This window comes from Triticum dicoccoides, chromosome 2A (assembly GCF_002162155.2).
Source record: "Triticum dicoccoides isolate Atlit2015 ecotype Zavitan chromosome 2A, WEW_v2.0, whole genome shotgun sequence".
NCBI classification, from domain to species: Eukaryota; Viridiplantae; Streptophyta; class Magnoliopsida; order Poales; family Poaceae; genus Triticum; species Triticum dicoccoides.
This window is the reverse complement of record NC_041382.1, coordinates 92685133-92707088: the sequence shown is the minus strand read 5'-3', so window position 1 is coordinate 92707088 and position 21956 is coordinate 92685133. Positions and strand designations below refer to the sequence as shown.

The window sequence follows — 21956 nt, the reverse complement described above, 5'->3', positions numbered from 1 at the left end:
GCCCACCGGGCAATCTTAGCCCACAAGTTATCTTAGATAATTCTTATGCAAGTTATCTAGGTTATAAATATAGGTTGTAAGACTCTTTTTGGAATCAAGCAATAAGAAGATTATTATCTCTATTGCCCGGCTCCCAGAGGAGCCGGAACCCTAGCCGCCTTTAACCCTAGTCGCCGCCGCCATCTCCCTCCTCTTCCGCGACGGCGCCCAACCGCCGGCGCGGCCGCTCATCGCCTCGCCCAGCTCCCTCCTTCCCCTACTGCTTACGCCCCAGGCCTGGTAGGGTACAAGTTCCTACCACAGTATGCATCGATTGATGCAGAGGCCGGGGGTTTTAACCTCCTTTTCCAGAACAATAAAAAAAATCTGAGAAAAGCCCAACCTATTTGCCAAACGTTCAGGATCTCTATTCATGTATGCTGGTCACCGTGGTGGTTCATATGCCAAGAACAGCTTTGGAAATATGTAAGCTCTGCTCTTTTATCTGCATTATTTCTTGAGTTAATTGTGTTCTGACTGAAGGCATAAATTCTGCTTGTAGCTTCACTGATGTGGGTGTTTTTGTCCAGGGTCGCTTGTTTCGTGAAGCTTGGGGCAGCAAAGCTCCTAAAATGCAAGCGGTATTCAGTGATTTTCTCGCAAACCCATTGCAGCTTTTGTCAATATTGACTTTTGTTTTCCATGTTCCTGTGTCTGGGTCTTTCAGTACTCTATTCACATGTAAATATTATATGTATTTTCTCAGCACGGCTCTTTAATTTGACATCTTTCCTAATTTGGACAGACTCACATAAGCAAATATAATAAAATCTAATGCCTACTGTACTAATTTATTACAACCTCACGATCTCAAGGAATAAAACATCAGAATTCAGAACGGTTTGTTTGGAGACCTAAAAGAAGTTCAGAAAGAGCTTGGAAACCGTGATGTTATGTTTCACCATCCAGCACTCCGCAGAAAAATGCAGCAGTCTTTTGGTGAGCAAGGATAAACGGCAATGACAATGAGATCATCAACGTACTGAACCACCGCGTTCTCTGAAATGCAGATAAACATTGGACTACTGGATAACTTTTACAGAGGATCTTGTTGATGATAATCTAAATTGGTTTTCCATGTGACATACCATCAGTTGCTGATTCAACATGTACGATTCCATGCTAACTAACGCAAGCAATGATTACCCAGTTTGTTTTTGCAGCAGGTCTCCCTCGTCATATTTTCACAAAGTACAGAGAGAATTCTGAGTAACCTTAAAATTGACCAACCAGATCCAGCGCTGGATGAGTTGATGTGGGAAGGAATACTCAAGAAAGAAATGAGGAGACCAATAACAGGACCGATGATAGTATCACGAGATAGATACTTGGAGCGATGAACATGCCAGTTCACATGCCCAGTGGTGCAAGAGCAGGGAGTCTGAAAATGTAAGACTGCTGTTGCACATAATTCGAATGAAAAGCTAACATGATCTGAGAAAAGCCAAACCTATTTGTCAAATAGCTGCACTATGATGCAAACTTTTCCACATTCTCAAACCAACAAATCTTCTACAACAAACATATATACAGAAAGTTACTCAAATGCTCTGCACAAATTCAGGCCAACATTTTTTCATTCATATCTGAAATTGATCACGCTACAACTTGATATTTGGTACATTGAGGACTTGCTTAGCTCAAAGCTTCACCAACACACACAAGAGTTCACATTCTTGGCAAGTAGATTGCTGTATCTCAAACCAAAAAATCTTCTAACTGATAACTGTCCCAAACATGGTTATGTGCATCACCACTCAAAGGAAGTATTGTGACACCAGAGGTCAATCCATTGGATCGTATCTCGGGTACACACTTCTCCAACCAGAACACAGGAATGTTTTAAGAAGCCATAGAAGCATACAAGAATAGATCGATACAAAAAGATTACTCAAATGCTCCGCACAGATTCAGGCCAACAAATTCAGATTACAGTATCTCAAACGAAAATTATCTTCTAACCATTAACTGTCGAAAACATGGTTCTGTGCTTCACCACTCAAACGAAGTATTGAGAAATCAGAGGTGAGTTCTATTGGATCAGTGCCTCAGTACACACCCTTTTCCGACTAGAGCAGCAGAATGTTTTAATAAGTCATAGATGCATACAACAAACATATATACAGAAAGTTACTCAAATGCTCTGCACAAATTCAGGCCAACAATTTTTCATTCATATCTGAATCTGATTACAGTATGACTTGATAGTCGGTACATCAAGGACTTGCTTAGCTCAAAGCTTCACCCACACATACACACAAGAGTTCACTAACCAATGTTACTCGTCGGAAACTGCAACTTTAACTCACCAAGACGCCAATGCCTAAGAATCCAATTCAGCCAAGATTAATTTTACAGGAGAGTCAGCATAGTCTCCAAATGCTAGGCAGCTCACATGATTACTGTGTGTATCGACAAGTTCAATTCTACTCCTTTTTCCTGCTACAAGCCGGGTAGCAAATGGGCGTTTTGCATTTTGCGGCGAGTGCGTTTTACGCTCTGTCTCGTGCCGGGATTGCAGTACATGAGTTTCCAATTTTTTTGGCTCATCTGCTTTACTTTGATTTATTGAAAATGCCCTTTATTTACTTAAACCTTAACTTAGGACCAGGTTTGGATGCAGTGGTAACTATGTCGTACACATCTTAACAAGGTTTTTGCTGCCTAGACTAGATGGAGACTCTGCTGACACCCTTGTAAAATTACTAATGACTGAACGGGATTCAAAGAACACTAGTAATCTTGGTAAGCAAGTGCAGAACCTAGAGATGCAAAGATTAAATGAAACTCATGTGTGAATGGTTTAGGAAGGTAAAAGACTAGCAAGGGCGTAATACCACTGGACGCAGCCAAGCAATTGGTTGCTTCATTGGTGCTGCAGCGGTGACACGGTTTTGCTTCGGAACCTTGCAGCTGAGCTCCCCCATTCCCCTTCTTGCGCGCAGAGTTGAAGCTGGAGTCGCCTTCTTCACACTGGGCACAGCAGCAGTGACTGGCAATGGTGTCGAGCCGACGAAAGAGCGAGCCTTGGAAGCGACGGGACGAGAGACCTTCTTCACGGGCGCAACAGCAGTAGCAGGCAGGCAGAGTGGAGCCTTGGAAGCCGGGCGCTTGCGGTGGTGGCAAGCGGACTCCTCGTCTTCAGCCATCTGGCGTCCACGGGCACGGACGGCGCACCGGACATCCACGGGGTCAGCACCAGCAGCAGCCGGCAAGGTGGTGGCAGGCCCAGGGCGCGCGGCGGAGGCAATATCAGAGGCAACGACGGAGCCGGGCATCGCCGGCGCATGGCTGCGTTCTTCGTGGTTGACACACCAGACACGGACGGGATCACCACGGGCCGCCTTGGCAGGAGCAGCGACAGATGCGGCCGTGGCGGCGTGGCGACTGGGACGCCCTCCATGGTCGACGCCGTAGCGGCGGAGTTCTTGGGCGGCTGCGGCGGCCTCCTTGGCGAGGCCGTCTTCCTCGAGACGGCGCTGGAAGTCGGCGTCCCAGCGAGCGAGGGACTCCCGGGACTCACCGGTGGCCTTGGCCAGGCTGTGCTTGGTCCAGTACTGGAGCACCCTCTCGAGGGCGCGCGAGGGCACCCGCATCTCCAGCGGGCGGGCTTGGGCGGCGGCCGGGCGAGAGTCCCACGCCGGAGCGACGAGCACCTTGCCATCGGCGCTGCGGAGCTGGAGCACCTTGGCTGCCATCGATGGCGTGCCTAGGTCTGGAGATTGGGAAGGTGGGCGAGCAGATCGAACTGGAGCTGCTGCTCCCATCGGCGCCCCCCATTTATTCAGGGGAGAGCTCCTGATTCTTGTCGAACTCGGATTGGAACTGTCGCCGGCTGAATTGGAACTGGGATCGAACTCATCGGCAATCTCACGCGCTCATTCCAGCTGTTTTAATTCCAGACGCGTCGTTTTTATAACTGAAGAAAGAAGTAGAACGTCTTCACTTTCTCAGACCATCTTCAGTTAAAAACCTGGACGCCTCTGCATCCTATTGATGAATTTCTACTGTATAAAATGCTAGGATTAACGTGTTGGTACAAAAAGCAATATTAAATTGTTGTTTGTATTGGAGTAAAATGCAAGCGCGGTCCTAATTCTTTCCCAAAAATGTTGATTGGGTCCTAATTCTTTCAGATTGCATATCTGGGTCCTAATTCTTTCTAAGTTGTTCATCCGAGGTCCTAATTTCGTCTGACCGCCGCTGACCAGCTCGCGTGGCGCTTTGACCGCCGCCACGTCGACTCAAGGGCCCACGTGTGATAACGACCAGCCGTGCATTTTTTCAAAAGAGCCCCCCAACCCTAATCTCTTCACAGCCGTAGTCCTTTTCCTCTCCTCTTCCCCACCTCTCTCTGCTCTGGCGAAACAGGGGAGATCGACGGCGGTGGTCCGGTGAGAAGAGGCAGGCGGCCATCGCAGGCGCTTGTCTGGCGGCGCGCCGCTAGGATGGCGCCCGTGCATCGGCGACCCGGAGATCCTCCTCCGCGATACGGTCAGTGTGGTGCCCGTAACCCTAACCCTCGATCCTCTTTTTTTGCGGATTCCGATTTAGCTCGAATCGATGGTAGTATTTGACTGAATCCCTCGATACCTAGGACCACAAGAGGAGGTTTTTACCATAGAAATCAACTATGCTGGATTTTTCTGCGGATTTGGCCGATCGAAGACGTATGCCGATGGGAAAGTTGCTCTGTTCGATGGTTGCGAAGTAGATACATGGTCTCCTCTCTGGCTCACTAATTTTATGCATCAATTGGGATATAGTGACCAATCTAAGCATGTTATTTACTGGTTACTGCCTGGAAAGAATTTAGGTGATGGACTACGGATTGTGGACTGTGACACTGACACTTTGCACATGACAGCAGTTGTTCCAAAATTCCAGTACTTTCAATTGTTTGTTGATCACAAAGACATGGCCTTTGACAGTGTAATTGATAATATTCATGTTAGTGGTACACCTGAGCTACCTCCTGTACTAAGCCCTAAATCTCCTGGGTTTAGCAGTGGAATAAGAGGAAGTCTCAGGTTTAAGGTGAGAATACTCCTACATAGAAAAATGAGCTCATTCATCTTCTGCATTGCTTCTGCATACACCACAGTCTCAACAATGCTTTGCTTCTTCACTTGCAGACGAGCTAGCGGCGGCGGACATGGCGGCGACGGCGCGGCGCCAGAGAGAGGGAGAGAGCGAGCAGAAGACCTAGGGACCGGAGAATGAGGAAAGCATAAACTCCAGGGGCCAAACTGCTTAAATTCCCAACCTCCAACTGCGGGAAATCTCCCGCGTGGGCCCTCGAGTCGACGTGGCAGCGGTCAAAGCGCCACGCGAGCTGGTCAGCGGCGGTCAAACGAAATTAGGACCTCGGATGAACAACTTAGAAAGAATTAGGACCCAGATGTGCATTTTGAAAGAATTAGGACCCAATCGACACTTTTGGGAAAGAATTAGGACCGCGCTTGCATTTTACTCTTTGTATTGTTCTTGAGCACAGCCCAATGTGTATCAATCCCATAAAATTTCTGAACTTTCCATTTCTGAAGCTATTAAATTTGACATGTACTGAATTTTGCTGTTTTTTTTTCTTAAAATATGGTTCTCCTTCATACTCAATTTTTTCCCTTCGACTACTAAATATGCTTATGAAAGACGACCCAATGGAGCATCTGGAAGGAGGATAGGGAAGCCAAGGAGAAGTTCAGAATAAGATACATGCTTCAGATTTATTACTATTTCTGAACTAATATGCTTTTGATGGTTGACAGAGATAAAACTGATAGATCCTCTGGATCGGGGTAGGCTAGATCTTCCGGTGAACCTACCTTCTTTAGGTGCAGATGAGCTCGATCCAGCGCCGGCCATGGTGAAGTAGGGGCCGGTGATGGCAGAGAGATCGAGATGGAGGGGTGGCAGTGGTGCTTCCCGTGAGCACTGTGATTGCCCTAGATCGGAAGGGGATTTCGGTGAGGAGACTGGCGGCGCGGTGAACCTCGTATCGTGTGCCCCGGCCCCCACCTCTCTATATATCGCAGGTCACAGGGGCCCACCAACCATAAGAGGGTTGGGCGTCCCCGATCAGGGCGCGAATAGATCAGGGCCCGATGGGCCGTTGGGCCCACTCGATGGAGAGATCAACCTAACATTCTCCCCCTTGATCTCAACTTTTACTTTTAACCTTATACTTTCTAGTTTATTTGTTTCATCACATATTGGTACATAGAGCATGTTGCATCCTCACAGCTTAAATGCCGATAGAATCATACAGCTACAACATACGTTTTGTTCAGAAACAAATTATGTTCCTTTTGGGCCTATCCAGGAATCATAAGGCTTTCCCTTAAATCCATGCCGGCTAAGTGTTCCTTGAACACATTGGGTGGTAAGCCTTTCATTAGCGGATCCGCAAGCATATCCTTTGTCCTTATATGCTTGAGATTTATAGTTTGATCCTGGATTTTATCTTTCACAACATAATACCTTATCTCTATTGTTTTGGCAGCATTACTCGACTTGTTGTTGTGAGCGTAAAATACTGCGGGTTGGTTATCGCAGTACATCTTTAGTGGTTTGTGAATACAATCTACCACTTTCAAGTCGGGTACAAATTTCTTTAGCCATATCGCCTGCCCCGTGGCTTCGAAGCATGCTATGAATTCTGCATAATCGTGGATGATGCAACTATCGACTGTTTGGAGCTTTTCCACGAAATAGCTCCCCCAGCGAGAGTGAAGACATATCCTGACGTGGATTTTCTATCATCTCTATCCCCCGCAAAATCTGTGTCTAAATACCCTTTTATCTCTAGGGAATCACTTCTCCTGTATATTAGCATGTAGTCCTTCGTGCCTTGCGCATAACGCAATGCTTTCTTTACCATCTTCCAGTGCTCCATGCCTGGATTCTCTTGATATCTACCAAGTCCCCCGGTGATAAAAGCTAAGTCAGGGCGAGTGCACACTTGTGCATACTGTAAGCTGCCAACTGCCGAAGCATATGGTACTGCTTTCATTTGATCGATCTCGTACTGGTTCTTGGGACATTGGAATTTCCCAAAACTATCGTCCTTGACTATAGGAGCAGGTGTGGCTTTACTCGCATGCATATTATACTTTTTAAGAACCTTTTCTAAATATGGTTTCTGCGATAGTCCTAAGACTCCATAGTTCCTATCTCGGTGAATTTCTATGCCCAAAACATATGATGCTTCACCAAGATCTGTTATGTCAAAATTTGAGGATATGTATTTCTTTGTTTCTTGTAGTAGACTAACATCACTGCTAGCAAGCAGGATATCATCCACATACAAGATTAGGAAAATATATTTCCCATTCTTAAACTTTGCATAAATGCAATTATCCTCAATATTTTCTTTAAATCCAAAACTTTTAATCGTTTGATTAAACTTTAGATACCACTGCCGAGAGGCTTGTCTTAATCCATAAATGGATTTCTTCAGGTGGCATCCCATATTTTCCTTGCCTTCCATGATAAAACCCTTGGGTTGTTTCATGTAGACCTTTTCTTTTAAATCACCATTCAGAAATGCCGTCTTAACATCCATTTGATGTAACTCTAAATCAAAATGAGCAACTAATGCCATTATGATTCTGAAGGAATCCTTACATGAGACGGGAGAAAATGTCTCATTGTAATCTATCCCTTCTCTTTGTGTAAATCCTTTTGCCACGAGTCGTGCTTTATACTTTTCTATATTCCCTTTAGAGTCATACTTAATTTTATAGACCCATTTACAACCTACTGTTTTGGCTCCTTTAGGAATTTCCTCTAAGTCCCAAACATCTTTGGAACACATCGATTTCATCTTGTCTTCCATTGCCTTCATCCACTTCGATGAATGAGGGCTTCTCATGGCTTCTTCATATGAGATGGGATCTTTTTCCATATGAACCATTTATGTGTTATAAACTTTAAAATCAGTAGAAATAGCTGACTTTCTTGGTCTTGTAGACCTTCTAAGGGCCTCAGTTTCTGGCACATTATGTGCCTCAACTTCTGGTACTTCTTCTAAAATTTGCTGTTGCACCTCCCTTTCATGCTCAACAACGGGTTTAGTCGGCTCCTGACAGACAGGTTCCGGGTCTACCCCCATAGTTGTCATGGGTGGAGTTGCAACTGGTAGTGAGAAAAATGGCTCCCGAATCATCGGATTAGGTGCATGCACCCTCTTCTCCTCAAGATCAATTTTCCTAGCTAACAAGCTCCCCCTCATCATTTCATCCTCAAAGAAGACTGCATGTCTCGTTTCTACAAACTTTATATATCTGTCTGGGCAGTAGAAACGAAAATCTTTTGATCTGTCTGGATAGCCAATGAAGTGGCAACTTACTGTTTTGGGATCTAACTTTGCAATGTTTGGATTAAACATTTTGGCCTCAGTAGGACACCCCCACACCCTAAAGTGATGTAGGGAGGGCACCCTTCCTGTCCATAGCTCGTACGGTGTTTTGGGCACCGACTTGCTTGGTACTCTATTGAGAAGGTGGATGGCGGTTTTAAGCGCCTCCATCCATAATCCCAATGGCAAGTTGGAATAACTCATCATGCTGCGCACCATATCCATAAGTGTACGGTTGCGCCTTTCAGCTACTCCATTTTGCTGAGGTTCTGAAAGTGCAACTATCCCTAGGTGGTTTTGGTAATTCATAACAACATATAGCTCATTGAGCTAATGCTATTCCAAGATGATTATTTCAGGAAAGCTCAATGATTGGCATGGCATGGATGTGAAAGTGGAACCCTCAAAATGCTAAGGACAAAGGATTGGCTCAAGCTCAAAAGCTCAAGACTCTTCATTTTATATTTTAGTGATCCAAGATCACATTGAGTCTTTAGGAAAAGCCAATACTATTAAGGAGGGATGAGGTGTTGCTTAATGAGCCTCTTGCTTCATGTGCTTAGTGATATGCTCCAAAACCCTCAACTACTTTCCCATATCCACATATGACCTAAACCCTAAGCCAAACTCGGTCCTACCGATTCTTCCTATCCGGCGCCACCGAGTTTCACTTGTCATTAGCCACTGCCAAACCCTAGCAATTCGGTTCTACCGATAAGGATCTCGGTCTCACCGAGATGGGGTTGCAAACTCTCTGTTTCCCTTTCGTAACTTTTCGGTCTTATCGAAAGAGCGAATCGGTCCCACCAAGATTGCAATGTAAACTCAGTGTTTCCCCTTTGTAACTTTTCAGTCTCACCGAGTTCCACTCGGTCTCACCGAAAGAGCAAATCGGTCCCATCGAGTTTGCCTGACCAACTCTCTAGTTAGCTAATTACCAAATTCGGTCTCACCGAGTTTGTGTAATCGGTCTCACCGAGTTTGTGTAATCGGTCTCACCGAGATTACGTTATGCCCAAACCCTAACCATATCGGTCCTACCGAGTTGCATGTCATTCCCACCGAAAATCACTAACGGTCACTAGGTTTACATTTTCGGTCCGACCGAGCTCATTGATTCGATCCCACCGAGATTGGAAAACTGTGTAACGGTTGGATTTTGTGTGGAGGCTATATATACCCCTCCACCTCCTTCTCATTCGATGAGAGAGCTATCAGAACACACACACCATTCCAACTCATATGTTTTGAGAGAGAACCACCTAATCATGTGTTGAGACCAAGACATTCCATTCCTACCATATGAATCTTGATCTCTAGCCTTCCCAAGTTGCTTTCCACTCAAACCTTCTTTCCACCAAATCCAAATCCTATGAGAGAGAGTTGAGTGTTGGGGAGACTATCATTTGAAGCACAAGAGCAAGGAGTTCATTACCTACACACCATTTGTTACTTCTTGGAGAGTGGTGTCTCCTAGATTGGCTAGGTGTCACTTGGGAGCCTCTGACAAGATTGTGGAGTTGAACCAAGGAGTTTGTAAGGGCAAGGAGATCGCCTACTTCGTGAAGATCTACTGCTAGTGAGGCAAGTCCTCTGTGGGCGATGGCCATGGTGGGATAGACAAGGTTGCTTCTTCGTGGACCCTTTGTGGGTGGTTGCTTCTTCGTGGACCCTTCGTGGGTGGAGCCCTGTGTGGACTCGCGCAACCGTTACCCTTGGGTGGAGCCCTGTGTGGATTCGCGCAACCATTACCCTTCATGGGTTGAAGTCTCCATCAATGTGGATGTAGGATAGCACCACCTATCCGAACCACGGGAAAAACATCCGTGTCTCCAATTGTGTTTGAATTCTCCAAACCCTTCCCTTTACATTCTTGCAAGTTGCATGCTTTACTTTTCCCTGCCTATATACTCTTTGCATGCTTGCTTAAATTATGTGATGATTGCTTGACTTGTCCTAAAATAGCTAAAATCTGCCAAGAACTAAAATTGGGAAAAGGTTAAGTTTTTATTTGGTCAAGTAGTCTAATCACCCCCCCTCTAGACATACTTTCGATCCTACAAGTGGTATCAGAGCTTTGGTCTGCATTTGCTTGATCTCCATAGCTTTTGGTGGTCATAGCCTTGGTTTCACAACCTAGGAGAGTATGGCGTCTAGCGAGGGAAATTATCATTGTAGAGGTCCTTACTTTGATGGTACTAATTTTGCTAGTTGGAAGCATAAAATGAAAATGCATATTCTTGGACATAACCCCGCCGTTTGGGCTATTGTGTGTGTTGGTTTGCAAGGTGACTTCTTTGATGGGAGAGAACCGAACCGTGAAGCTACCGCGGATGAGTTGAAGATGTTGCAATACAATGCTCAAGCTTGTGATATTCTCTTCAACGGATTGTGCCCCGAAGAATTCAACAAAATCAGCCGCCTTGAGAATGCAAAGGAAATTTGGGACACTTTGATTGATATGCACGAAGGTACCGACTCTGTCAAGGAATCCAAGTTGGATGTGCTTCAAAGCCAACTTGACAAGTTCAAGATGAAGGATGGTGAAGGTGTCGCCGAAATGTACTCTAGGCTTGCTCTCATCACAAATGAGATTGCCGGCTTAGGAAGTGAAGAGATGACCGATAGATTCATCATCAAGAAGATTCTAAGAGCCTTGGATGGAAAATATGATACTGTGTGCACATTGATCCAAATGATGCCCAATTACAAAGATCTCAAGCCAACGGAGGTGATTGTAAGAATTGTTGCTCATGAGATGTCACTTAAGGATAAAGAGGAACTTCACAACAAATCAAGTGGTGCCTATAAAGCCTCATGTGAAGCCCCTACATCATCAAGTGAGAAACAAGACTTCAATGAAGAATTGAGCTTAATGGTGAAGAACTTCAACAAGTTCTACAAGAGTAGAAGCAAAGATAGAAGCTCCAAGTCAAGGTCCTACAATGATAAAAGATCTTCTAGTCGAGAGCGAAACTGCTACAATTGTGGAAGACCCGGACACTATTCCAATGAGTGTACGGCTCCCTACAAGAGAAGAGAAGATTCTCCAAAAAGAAGAAGCAAAGGATCACCACCAAGAGAGAGAAGGAGTAGAGATGATCGTTATGAACGAAGATACTCACGGAGAAGCAAGGATTCGGAAAGGAAGGAAAAATCATCAAGGAGCTACACAAGACGAAGACATCAAGCTCATGTTGGTGAATGGGTATCCGGCTCTGACTCCGACAGCCACTCCGAGAGAAGTTATCACTCCGACTCCGAAGATACTCAAGATGAAGGTGTTGCCGGTCTAGCACTTGTGTCAACCAACTCCTACGACATATTTGACTCACCAAATGAAGGAATTGGAAGATGCTTCATGGCCAAAGGTCCTAAGGTAACACACCCCGAGTATGTTGATTTCAATAGTGATGAAGATGACTTGTTAGGTGATGATTTGCTTGTTGACAACTCTAGTGATGAATACTATGATGAAATGTCAATTAAACATGCTAATCAAGATAAAACGAATGACAATGATAAGGAGAAAATTGAGGCCCTAACTAAAGAGCTAAACACTCTTAAGTTAGCTCATGAAACCATCTTCGAAGATCATCAAGAACTTTTAAGAGCTCATGAGAAATTACGCTTTGAAAAGCTCAATCTTGAGCAAGAGCATGAGTTCTTAAAAGCAATCAATGATGATCTCCGCAAGAAAAGTTCTTCTTACATTGCCAAGCGTTTACTCTTATCCACTTACATGCCTCAAGTCAAGTCTAACAAGAAAGATTCTTCCTCTAGTAGTAACAATGATCATGCTAAATCAAATATTGTTACTTCTAGTAGCTCTCTTGATTCCACTAATGATTCTCTTAGCCAAGTTACACTTGAGCAAGAAAATAGTTTATTGAAGGGAATTATAGAGAAAGGAGTGTACAAAAGCCTTGCCGGGAGTAAGCAATTCGAGGAAATTGTGCGCAAGCAAGGAATGCACCGGAAGAATCAAGGTGTTGGTTTTGAGCGAAAGTTCAATGCCAATGGAGTTGAATGGAAAGAAGATCAATACCCCAAGACAAAGTTTGTCCCTCAACAAGAGAAGTATACTTCTTTCAAGGGGACACAAGCTCAAGATGATCTTCCACCACAAGACTACAAGCAAAAAGGCAAGGACAAGCTTCAAGAGGAAATTGATGCATTTGAAGAAGCTCCAAAGACCTTAGTCAAGTGGATTCCCAAGACTACTTCAAGCTCCACTTCATCAAGTACGACTACAACTCCAAGGATTCCCATCAAGATGATGTGGATCCAAAAGAAGAAGAACTAGAGAGTTCTTGAGGGTGACTCCGCCAACATACTTCACTCTTATCATTTTGGCAAGAACAAGTGCAATCAACTTCCACATCTTGAACTAGTTCAAGGAGTCACAAACCCTCTTGTTGGTAAGACAAGGGACAAGGTAACCTAAAAGTTTTCATGGACATCATCTTTTGTGTGCATCACTCTATGTCTATGGATATCCTTGTTTGTTCCTTGTGGGACTAACCCATGTAGGTATTGAAAGTGCAATTCACTCAAATGGATAGCTCCAAGAGATCTACATCAACATTGAGCATCCACATCTTCAATATCTACATGAAGTCATCATCGACAAAACCCAAGGTTAGTTCATCCCTCTTAGGGGGGATATCACATCTAGGGGGAGCTTTACTCTAAGACTTGAGCTAAAGCAACTCTAAATATGTGAACACAACAATGCTTTATGTAAAAGTGGTAACCCCACTTGAGCTTAAACGATGAGTATGACCTATGATCAAGTGATCTCACTTGACTCCTAAGTCAATATACTCATATATAGATGACCTAGTCATCGCAAATTGCTTGATAGATGCTAGAATTGGTTGTGCATGCCTTGTCACATATTTCATTTGCCATCTTATTGTGTGAGCATGCTGGTTGCATATTTTACTCATTCGAGGACATCCACTTGTTGTTTTGATTGTTTGGTTTTATCTTCTTTTGCCAAGTGGATGGACAAGAATGCCTAAGAACCTCCTCTAGCTATCTATGCTCTTCTCGTCTCAAACTCTATTCATGCTGCATCACAAAATTTGATCAAGTCAGATTTGAACCACTCTGTGTGAGGAGCGCTCGGAGTCCCTGATTCGTCATAGACTTAAACTTCCAAAACCTCTTTATGATTATCGGTCTGACCGACACTCCACTTTCGGTCCTACCGAGATCATTAAGTTGATCTAGGCTTTCGATCTTGGTGCAACCGATTTGAACCTTTCGGTCACACCGAGTTTCAGTAACTGCACGCAGTTATGAATCTCGGTGCCACCGAGTCGTTCCACTCGGTCACACCGACAGGGTCGGGCTATATATAGTCACGGGCAAAATTTGGAAATTTCTCCGAACCCCTTCGCCCGCGCGATAGCCTGCTCCGCCCTCGTGGTCTCCGGATCGTCTTCTCGCCGCCAGACGCCTCCAGTCGCTGGTCTCTGTCGCCGTCAACGGGAATTCTGCCCCGCCGTTGCCGCCGTAGCAAGTCCCCGCCGAACTAGGGTATGGACTTGATCTTTATGCTATTCCTCAATCTGATTCCTAGCACATTGTGATCATATTGATTCTAGCCACGTTTGATAAACTTCTATCCAGTCAAAACGCCCGTAGATTAGGTTTGATTCGAAAATTCTAGGTTTAGGTTTCCGCTGAAACCATCTCGGACCCACCGAGTTGAAAAACTCGGTCCCACCGATTTGGCTTATGCCATTGCACAAGTGAGACTCGGTCTGACCGAGAATTACTTATCGGTGTGACCGATTTTGGAACTCTGTGAAACCCTAGCAGTCTCGGTGCCACCGAACTGTGACTCGGTCCTACCGAGTTCACTAGTTTAGGTTCCAAAACTACTTCGGTATCACTGAGTTTGAAAATCGGTAGATCCGAGATGATTTCAGTAGGAAACTAAAACTAAGTTTTTGGATCATTCTTTTTGCAAAAATCTTTGCATTTTGTGATGCTCATCCTTTCTACCTCATCTATAATCTGTTCACAGGGTCAGCAGTCAGAGCTTGCAGCATGTCAGACCAGAGTGATAGCCAGAATATGTCAGAGCAGCAAGTGGTGATGAGTGAGGGCACTAGTCCCTCCAGTTCATCTGATGAAGGCATTAGGAGCACTCCTAGCAATTTGCCAAAGGCTGCCACGAGACAAAGGAAGAAGAGGACTTCAGATTCCGAAAATGAGGACTATGTGGCAGAGGAAGAGGCCACTTCCAAGAGAGTTGAGCCAGCTCAAGGCACTAAGCCAGGCCTGAAAATCAAAAGGCCAGCAGGCAGGCAGCCCATGTCAAAGGCCAGAATGTCAACTGAGAAGCCAATAGAGCCAGTTGCAGCTGAGAGCAAGAAAAGAAAGGAAAGGGTGAAGAAGATTGTGGCTAGAGTGCTTGGCAAAGCTTCCATCATGGAAGAGGAAGAAGAAGAAGAAGTAGCTGCACCAGCACCCAAGGCACCCAAGCTAATGGGAGATGCCATAAAGTCAGGGGGAGCTGCTTCCAAGGCCAAGCCAGCTCCAAAGCCAAAGCCAAAGAGGAACACAAGAAGCATTCCTGCAGCTGAAAAGAACAAGGCCCCAGTGCCTGAGACTGTTGCTGAAGAAGAGGAAGAGAATGTCCTAAGGAAGCTAAAGCCCAAGATCCCAGACCACAACGATGCTCATCCTGTGGCTGAGGACATGAAGCTCAGGAGAGATTCAGGGCTGAGGAAGTGGAGAGAAGCAGACCCATATGCTTCAAGGAGAAGGACTGCCGTGGACTACAGGTTTCACACCAAGGAGCAGCAAGATTTTTATGAGACAGTGCTGCTAGATAAAAAGCCCATTGTCTGTGATATGCATTGGGTTGATTGGACATACATCAAGGACAATGAGGAGCACTATCCTGGAGTGCAAGACAGCTTCATAGCTTGTGGAGTAGCTGACTTTGTTGGGCAGAAGCTCACAAAGTGGAATGAGGAACTCATCATGCAGTTCTACTCCACAGCTCACTTTTATCCAGATGGGAGGATCACATGGATGTCTGAGGGTACAAGGTACCAATCCACAGTTGCTGAGTGGGCACAGATCATTAATGCCCCAGAGGAGCAAGATGATGACTTGGATATCTATGCCAAGAAGAAGATGGACCACAACTCAATGTCAAATATGTACAAGGAGATCCCAAATGAAGCACTTGATACCTTCAAGTTTGGCTTAGTACATTACCTTCTGTCAGGGCTCCCGACGATCAATTGGATACTAAGGCACACCTTACTGCCCAAGTCTGGAGATCACAAGATGATTAGAGGCCATGCTATCAACTTGCTACATGTGTTTGATGTGCCTCAGAAGTTCAAGGTGATGAGCCTCATAGTGGAATCAATCAAGAGGACTGCAGCAGACTAGAAGAGGAGCTGCGGATATGCCCCTCAGATTCAGGAGCTCATCAACTCCAAGATGGGCATGGGCATATATCTATTGGACAAGGAACACCTGCCCATCCGTCTAGATTTCGAGGACAATCAAGTTGTCATGACTGAGAACGAGCCATCATCTGCCCAAGCTTACGCAAAGAAGGAGAAGGCGAGGAAGGAGAAAGCTGCCAAGATGCCAACTCAAGAGGAGGCATCTGAGTATTTCTTGAAGACTAAACAAGAGCAGCTTGGTTACTTGATTGCATCCACGCTGAGGATTGAGCAAAGTCTGGCCACCCTCACTCAAAATCAGCAGATCCTAGAGAGAATCATGGAACAGCAGTTCTATGACCTGGATGTCAAAGTAACGGAAGTTTAGTCTGCAGTGGAGCAGCTCCAGGAGGACATGCAGGAGAGGAGAGGCAGGACTACTACTCATGCCTTTGCCAGAGTGCCAAGAGGTCCGAGGTCGTCTGCCGTGCCAGTTGCTGACACAAGAGCCACCACCTCAGCACCAGCCACAGCCTCAGTTCCACCAGCTCCAGCATCTACTTCAGCTCCAACTCCAGCGTCTACTTCAGCATCTACTGAAGCCTTCGTCCTTGGAGTGATCTGGACTCCACCACCACCTGAAGATCAAGCCTGAGCGTCGATCTAGTGCTATGCATTTTCTAGGAACCTTTTGGTAACTTGTTGCCAAAGGGGGAGAAGATGTATAGACCATAGGCTTCGAGAGAGAGAGTGTTGCTTTTCTCTCTTGCTTTATTTGGTGTTTTTTTCGAACTTGTTTGCTTTTGAGTGCTTGAGATACTACGCCATTATTTGTGAGACATTGATGATCATGTGTTTGATCATAAGCTACACTTAATGCTTGCTTAATGCTATTATCTTATCTATCTTATGTGATCATTCATTATTCTTGGTGATGAGTGCATGTATTTCATTCTTATCATTTTAAGCGCTCCACCAAGATGTATGTGACATGGAAGAGTAACCCATGACTCTAACTCTTTGTGCATTTGCAGTCCAAAGCAAATTTTAAATATGCACAAATTTAGGGGGAGCTCTTACTTATCACATACTTCTCAAAGCGACGATATATTTCATGCTTATTATCATTTGTCGAAGCTTTGATCTATATGTTGTCATCAATTACCAAAAAGGGGGAGATTGAAAGTGCAACTATCCCTAGGTGGTTTTGGTAATTCATAACAACATATAGCTCATTGAGCTAATGCTATTCCAAGATGATTATTTCAGGAAAGCTCAATGATTGGCATGGCATGGATGTGAAAGTGGAACCCTCAAAATGCTAAGGACAGAGGATTGGCTCAAGCTCAAAAGCTCAAGACTCTTCATTTTATATTTTAGTGATCCAAGATCACATTGAGTCTTTAGGAAAAGCCAATACTATTAAGGAGGGATGAGGTGTTGCTTAATGAGCCTCTTGCTTCATGTGCTTAGTGATATGCTCCAAAACCCTCAACTACTTTCCCATATCCACATATGACCTAAACCCTAAGCCAAACTCAGTCCTACCGATTCTTCCTATCCGGCGCCACCTAGTTTCACTTGTCATTAGCCACTGCCAAACCCTAGCAATTCGGTTCTACCGATAAGGATCTCGGTCTCACCGAGATGGGGTTGCAAACTCTCTGTTTCCCTTTCGTAACTTTTCGGTCTTACCGAAAGAGCGAATCGGTCCCACCGAGATTGCAATGTAAACTCAGTGTTTCCCCTTTGTAACTTTTCGGTCTCCCCGAGTTCCACTCGGTCTCACCGAAAGAGCAAATCGGTCCCACCGAGTTTGCCTGACCAACTCTCTGGTTAGCTAATTACCAAATTTGGTCTCACCGAGTTTGTGTAATTGGTCTCACCGAGATTATGTTATGCCCAAACCCTAACCATATCGGTCCTACCGAGTTGCATGTCAGTCCCACCGAAAATCACTAACGGTCACTAGGTTTACATTTTCGGTCCGACCGAGCTTATTGATTCGGTCCCACCGAGATTGGAAAACTGTGTAACGGTTGGATTTTGTGTGGAGGCTATATATACCCCTCCACCTCCTTATCATTCGATGAGAGAGCTATCAGAACACACACACCATTCCAACTCATATGTTCTGAGAGAGAACCACCTACTCATGTGTTGAGACCAAGACATTCCATTCCTACCATATGAATCTTGATCTCTAGCCTTCCCAAGTTGCTTTCCACTCAAACCTTCTTTCCACCAAATCCAAATCCTATGAGAGAGAGTTGAGTGTTGGGGAGACTATCATTTGAAGCACAAGAGCAAGGAGTTCATTACCTACACACCATTTGTTACTTCTTGGAGAGTGGTGTCTCCTAGATTGGCTAGGTGTCACTTGGGAGCCTCTGACAAGATTGTGGAGTTGAACCAAGGAGTTTGTAAGGGCAAGGAGATCGCCTACTTCGTGAAGATCTACCGCTAGTGAGGCAAGTCCTGTGTGGGCGATGGCTATGGTGGGATAGACAAGGTTGCTTCTTCGTGGACCCTTTGCGGGTGGTTGCTTCTTCGTGGACCCTTCGTGGGTGGAGCCCTGTGTGGAATCGCGCAACCGTTACCCTTGGGTGGAGCCCTGTGTGGATTCGCGCAACCGTTACCCTTCGTGGGTTGAAGTCTCCATCAACGTGGATGTAGGATAGCACCACCTATCCGAACCACGGGAAAAACATCCGTGTCTCCAATTGCGTTTGAATTCTCCAAACCCTTCCCTTTACATTCTTGCAAGTTGCATGCTTTACTTTCCGCTGCCTATATACTCTTTGCATGCTTGCTTAAATTATGTGATGATTGCTTGACTTGTCCTAAAATAGCTAAAATCTGCCAAGAACTAAAATTGGGAAAAGGTTAAGTTTTTATTTGGTCAAGTAGTCTAATCACCCCCCCTCTAGACATACTTTCGATCCTACAGGTTCACCCGGCATTGAATACTGGGCAACTATGCTAGTCTCCTGTAAGAACTTTGCAAAAGGTCTAGGGACTTGGCCATATGGAGTGTGATGTCTACTACACAACCTTCTTCTTATAGACGTTGTTGGGCCTCCAAGTGCAGAGGTTTGTAGGACAGTAGCAAATTTCTCTCAAGTGGATGACCTAAGGTTTATCAATCCGTAGGAGGCGTAGGATGAAATGGTCTCTCTCAAGCAACCCTGCAACCAAATAATAAAGAGTCTCTTGTGTCCCCAACACACCCAATACAATGGTAAATTGTATAGGTGCACTAGTTTGGCGAAGAGATGGTGAAACAAGTGGTATATGGATAGTGGATAATAGTATTTGTAATCTGAAAATATAAAAACAGCAAGGTAACGAATGATAAAAGTGAGCGTAAACGGTATCGCAATGCTAGGAAATAAGGCCTAGGGTTCATACTTTCACTAGTGTAAGTTCCCTCAACAATACTAACATAATTGGATCACATAACTATCCCTCAACATGCAACAAAGAGTCACTCCAAAGTCACTAATAGCGGAGAACAAACGAAGAGATTATGGTAGGGTACGAAACCACCTCAAAGTTATTCTTTCCAATCAATCCGTTGGGCTATTCCTATAAGTGTCACAAACAGCCCTAGAGTTCGTACTAGAATAACACCTTAAGACACAAATCAATCAAAACCCTAATGTCACCTAGATACTCCAATGTTACCTCAAGTATCCGTGGGTATGATTATACGATATGCATCACACAATCTCAGATTCATCTATTCAACCAACACAAAGGACCTCAAAGAGTGCCCTAAAGTTCTACCGGAGAATCACGACGAAAACGTGTGCCAACCCCTATGCATAGGTTCATGGGTGGAACCTGCAAGTTGATCACCAAAACATACATCAAGTGAATCACGTGGTATCCCATTGTCACCACAGATACGCACGGCAAGACATACATCAAGTGTTCTCAAATCTTTAAAGACTCAATCCGATAAGATTACTTCAAGGGGAAAACTCAATTCATTACAAGAGAGTAGAGGGGGAGGAGAAACATAAGATCCAACTATAATAGCAAAGCTCGCGATACATCAAGATCGTATCATCTCAAGAACACGAGAGAGAGAGAGAGATCAAACACATAGGTACTGGTACATACCCTCAGCCCCAAGGGAGAACTACTCCCTCCTCGTCATGGAGAGCACCGGGATGATGAAGATGGCCACCGGAGAAGGATTGCCCCCTCCGGCAGGGTGCCGGAACCGGTCTAGATTGGTTTTCGGTGGCTACGGAGGCTTCTGGCGGCGGAACTCCTGATCTAATCTCTGTTCTGGAAGTTTTAGGATATGTAGGTATATATGGATGAAAGAAGCACGTCGGTGGACCGAAGGGGGGCCACGAGGCAGGGGGGTGTGCCCTAGGGGGGTGGGCGCGCCCCCACCCTCATGGGCACCTCCCTTCTTTCCCGACGTGCACTCCAAGCTTTTCCGGTAGCTTTCCTTCCCAAAATAACTTCTCTAGTTGATTTCATTCCGTTTCGACTCCGTTTGATATTCCTTTTCTTCGAAACACTGAAATAGGCAAAAAAACAACAATTTTGGGCTGGGCCTCCGGTTAATAGGTTAGTCCCAAAAATAATATAAAAGTGGATAATAAAGCCCAATATTGCCCAAAACAGTAGATAACATAGCATGGAGCAATCAAAAATTATAGATACGTTGGAGACGTATCAAGCATCCCCAAGCTTAATTCCTGCTCGTCCTCGAGTAGGTAAATGATAAAAACAGAATTTTTGATGCGGAGTGCTACTTGGCATAATTTCAATGTGATTCTTCTTAATTGTGGTATGAATATTCAGATCCATAAGATTCAAGACAAAAGTTCATATTGACATAGAAATAATAATACTTCAAGCATACTAACTAAGCAATCATGTCTTCTCAAAATAACATGGCCAAAGAAAGCTATCCCTACAAAATCATATAGTCTAGCTATGCTCCATCTTCACCACACAAAATATTTAAATCATGCACACCCGATGACAAGCCAAGCAATTGTTTCATACTTTTGATGTTCTCAAACTTTTTCAATCTTCACGCAATACATGAGCGTGATCCATGGATATAGCACTATAGGTGGAATAGAATGGTGGTTGTGGAGAAGACAAAAAGGGAGAAGATAGTCTCACATCGACTAGGCGTATCAACGGGCTATGGAGATGCCCATCAATAGATATCAATGTGAGTGAGTAGGGATTGCCATGCAACGGATGCACTAGAGCTATAAGTGTATGAAAGCTCAAAAAGAAACTAAGTGGGTGTGCATCCAACTTGCTTGCTCACGAAGACCTAGGGCATTTTGAGGAAGCCCATCATTGGAATATACAAGCCAAGTTCTATAATGAAAGATTCCCACTAGTATATGAAAGTGACAACATAGGAGACTCTCTATCATGAAGATCATGGTGCTACTTTGAAGCACAAGTGTGGTAAAAGAATAGTAGCATTGCCCCTTCTCTCTTTTTCTCTCTTTTTTTTATTTTTTTATTTGGGCCTTCTCTTTTTTTATGGCCTCTTTTTTCATTTGGGCTTCTTTGGCCTCTTTTATTTATTTATTTATTTATTTTTGTCCGGAGTCTCATCCCGACTTGTGGGGGAATCATAGTCTCCATCATCCTTTCCTCACTGGGACAATGCTCTAATAATGATGATCATCACACTTTTATTTTTCTTACAACTCAAGAATTACAACTCGATACTTAGGACAAGATATGACTCTATATGAATACCTCCGGCGGTGTACCGGGATGTGCAATGATGCATGAGTGACATGTATGAAAGAATTATGAACGGTGGCTTTGCCACAAATACGATGTCAACTACATGATCATGCAAAGCAATATGACAATGATGAAGCGTGTCATAATAAACGGAACGGTGGAAAATTGCATGGCAATATATCTCGGAATGGCTATGGAAATGCCATAATAGGTAGGTATGGTGGCTGTTTTGAGAAAGGTATATGGTGGGTTTATGGTACCGGCGAAAGTTGCGCGGTACTAGAAAGGCTAGCAAAGGTGGAAGGGTTAGAGTGCGTATAATCCATGGACTCAACATTAGTCATAAAGAACTCACATACTTATTGCAAAAATCTATTAGTTATCGA

General features: G+C 44.6%; 1 protein-coding gene across 1 annotated transcript; it reads right to left on the bottom strand.

The window, feature by feature from the left end:
* Positions 1 to 2070: 2070 nt before the first annotated feature.
* On the bottom strand, positions 2071 to 3907 carry LOC119353543. Its single transcript, XM_037620164.1, has one exon. The coding sequence runs from the start codon at positions 3804 to 3806 to the stop codon at positions 2859 to 2861; it is 948 nt and encodes a 315-aa protein (XP_037476061.1). The 5' UTR covers positions 3807 to 3907; the 3' UTR covers positions 2071 to 2858.
* Between the last annotated feature and the right edge of the window lie 18049 nt (positions 3908 to 21956).

Coding starts and splice junctions, on each gene's coding strand:
- LOC119353543 (XM_037620164.1), bottom strand. CDS start 3,806: ATGGGAGCAGCAGCTCCAGTTCGATCTGCTCGCCCACCTTCCCAATCT.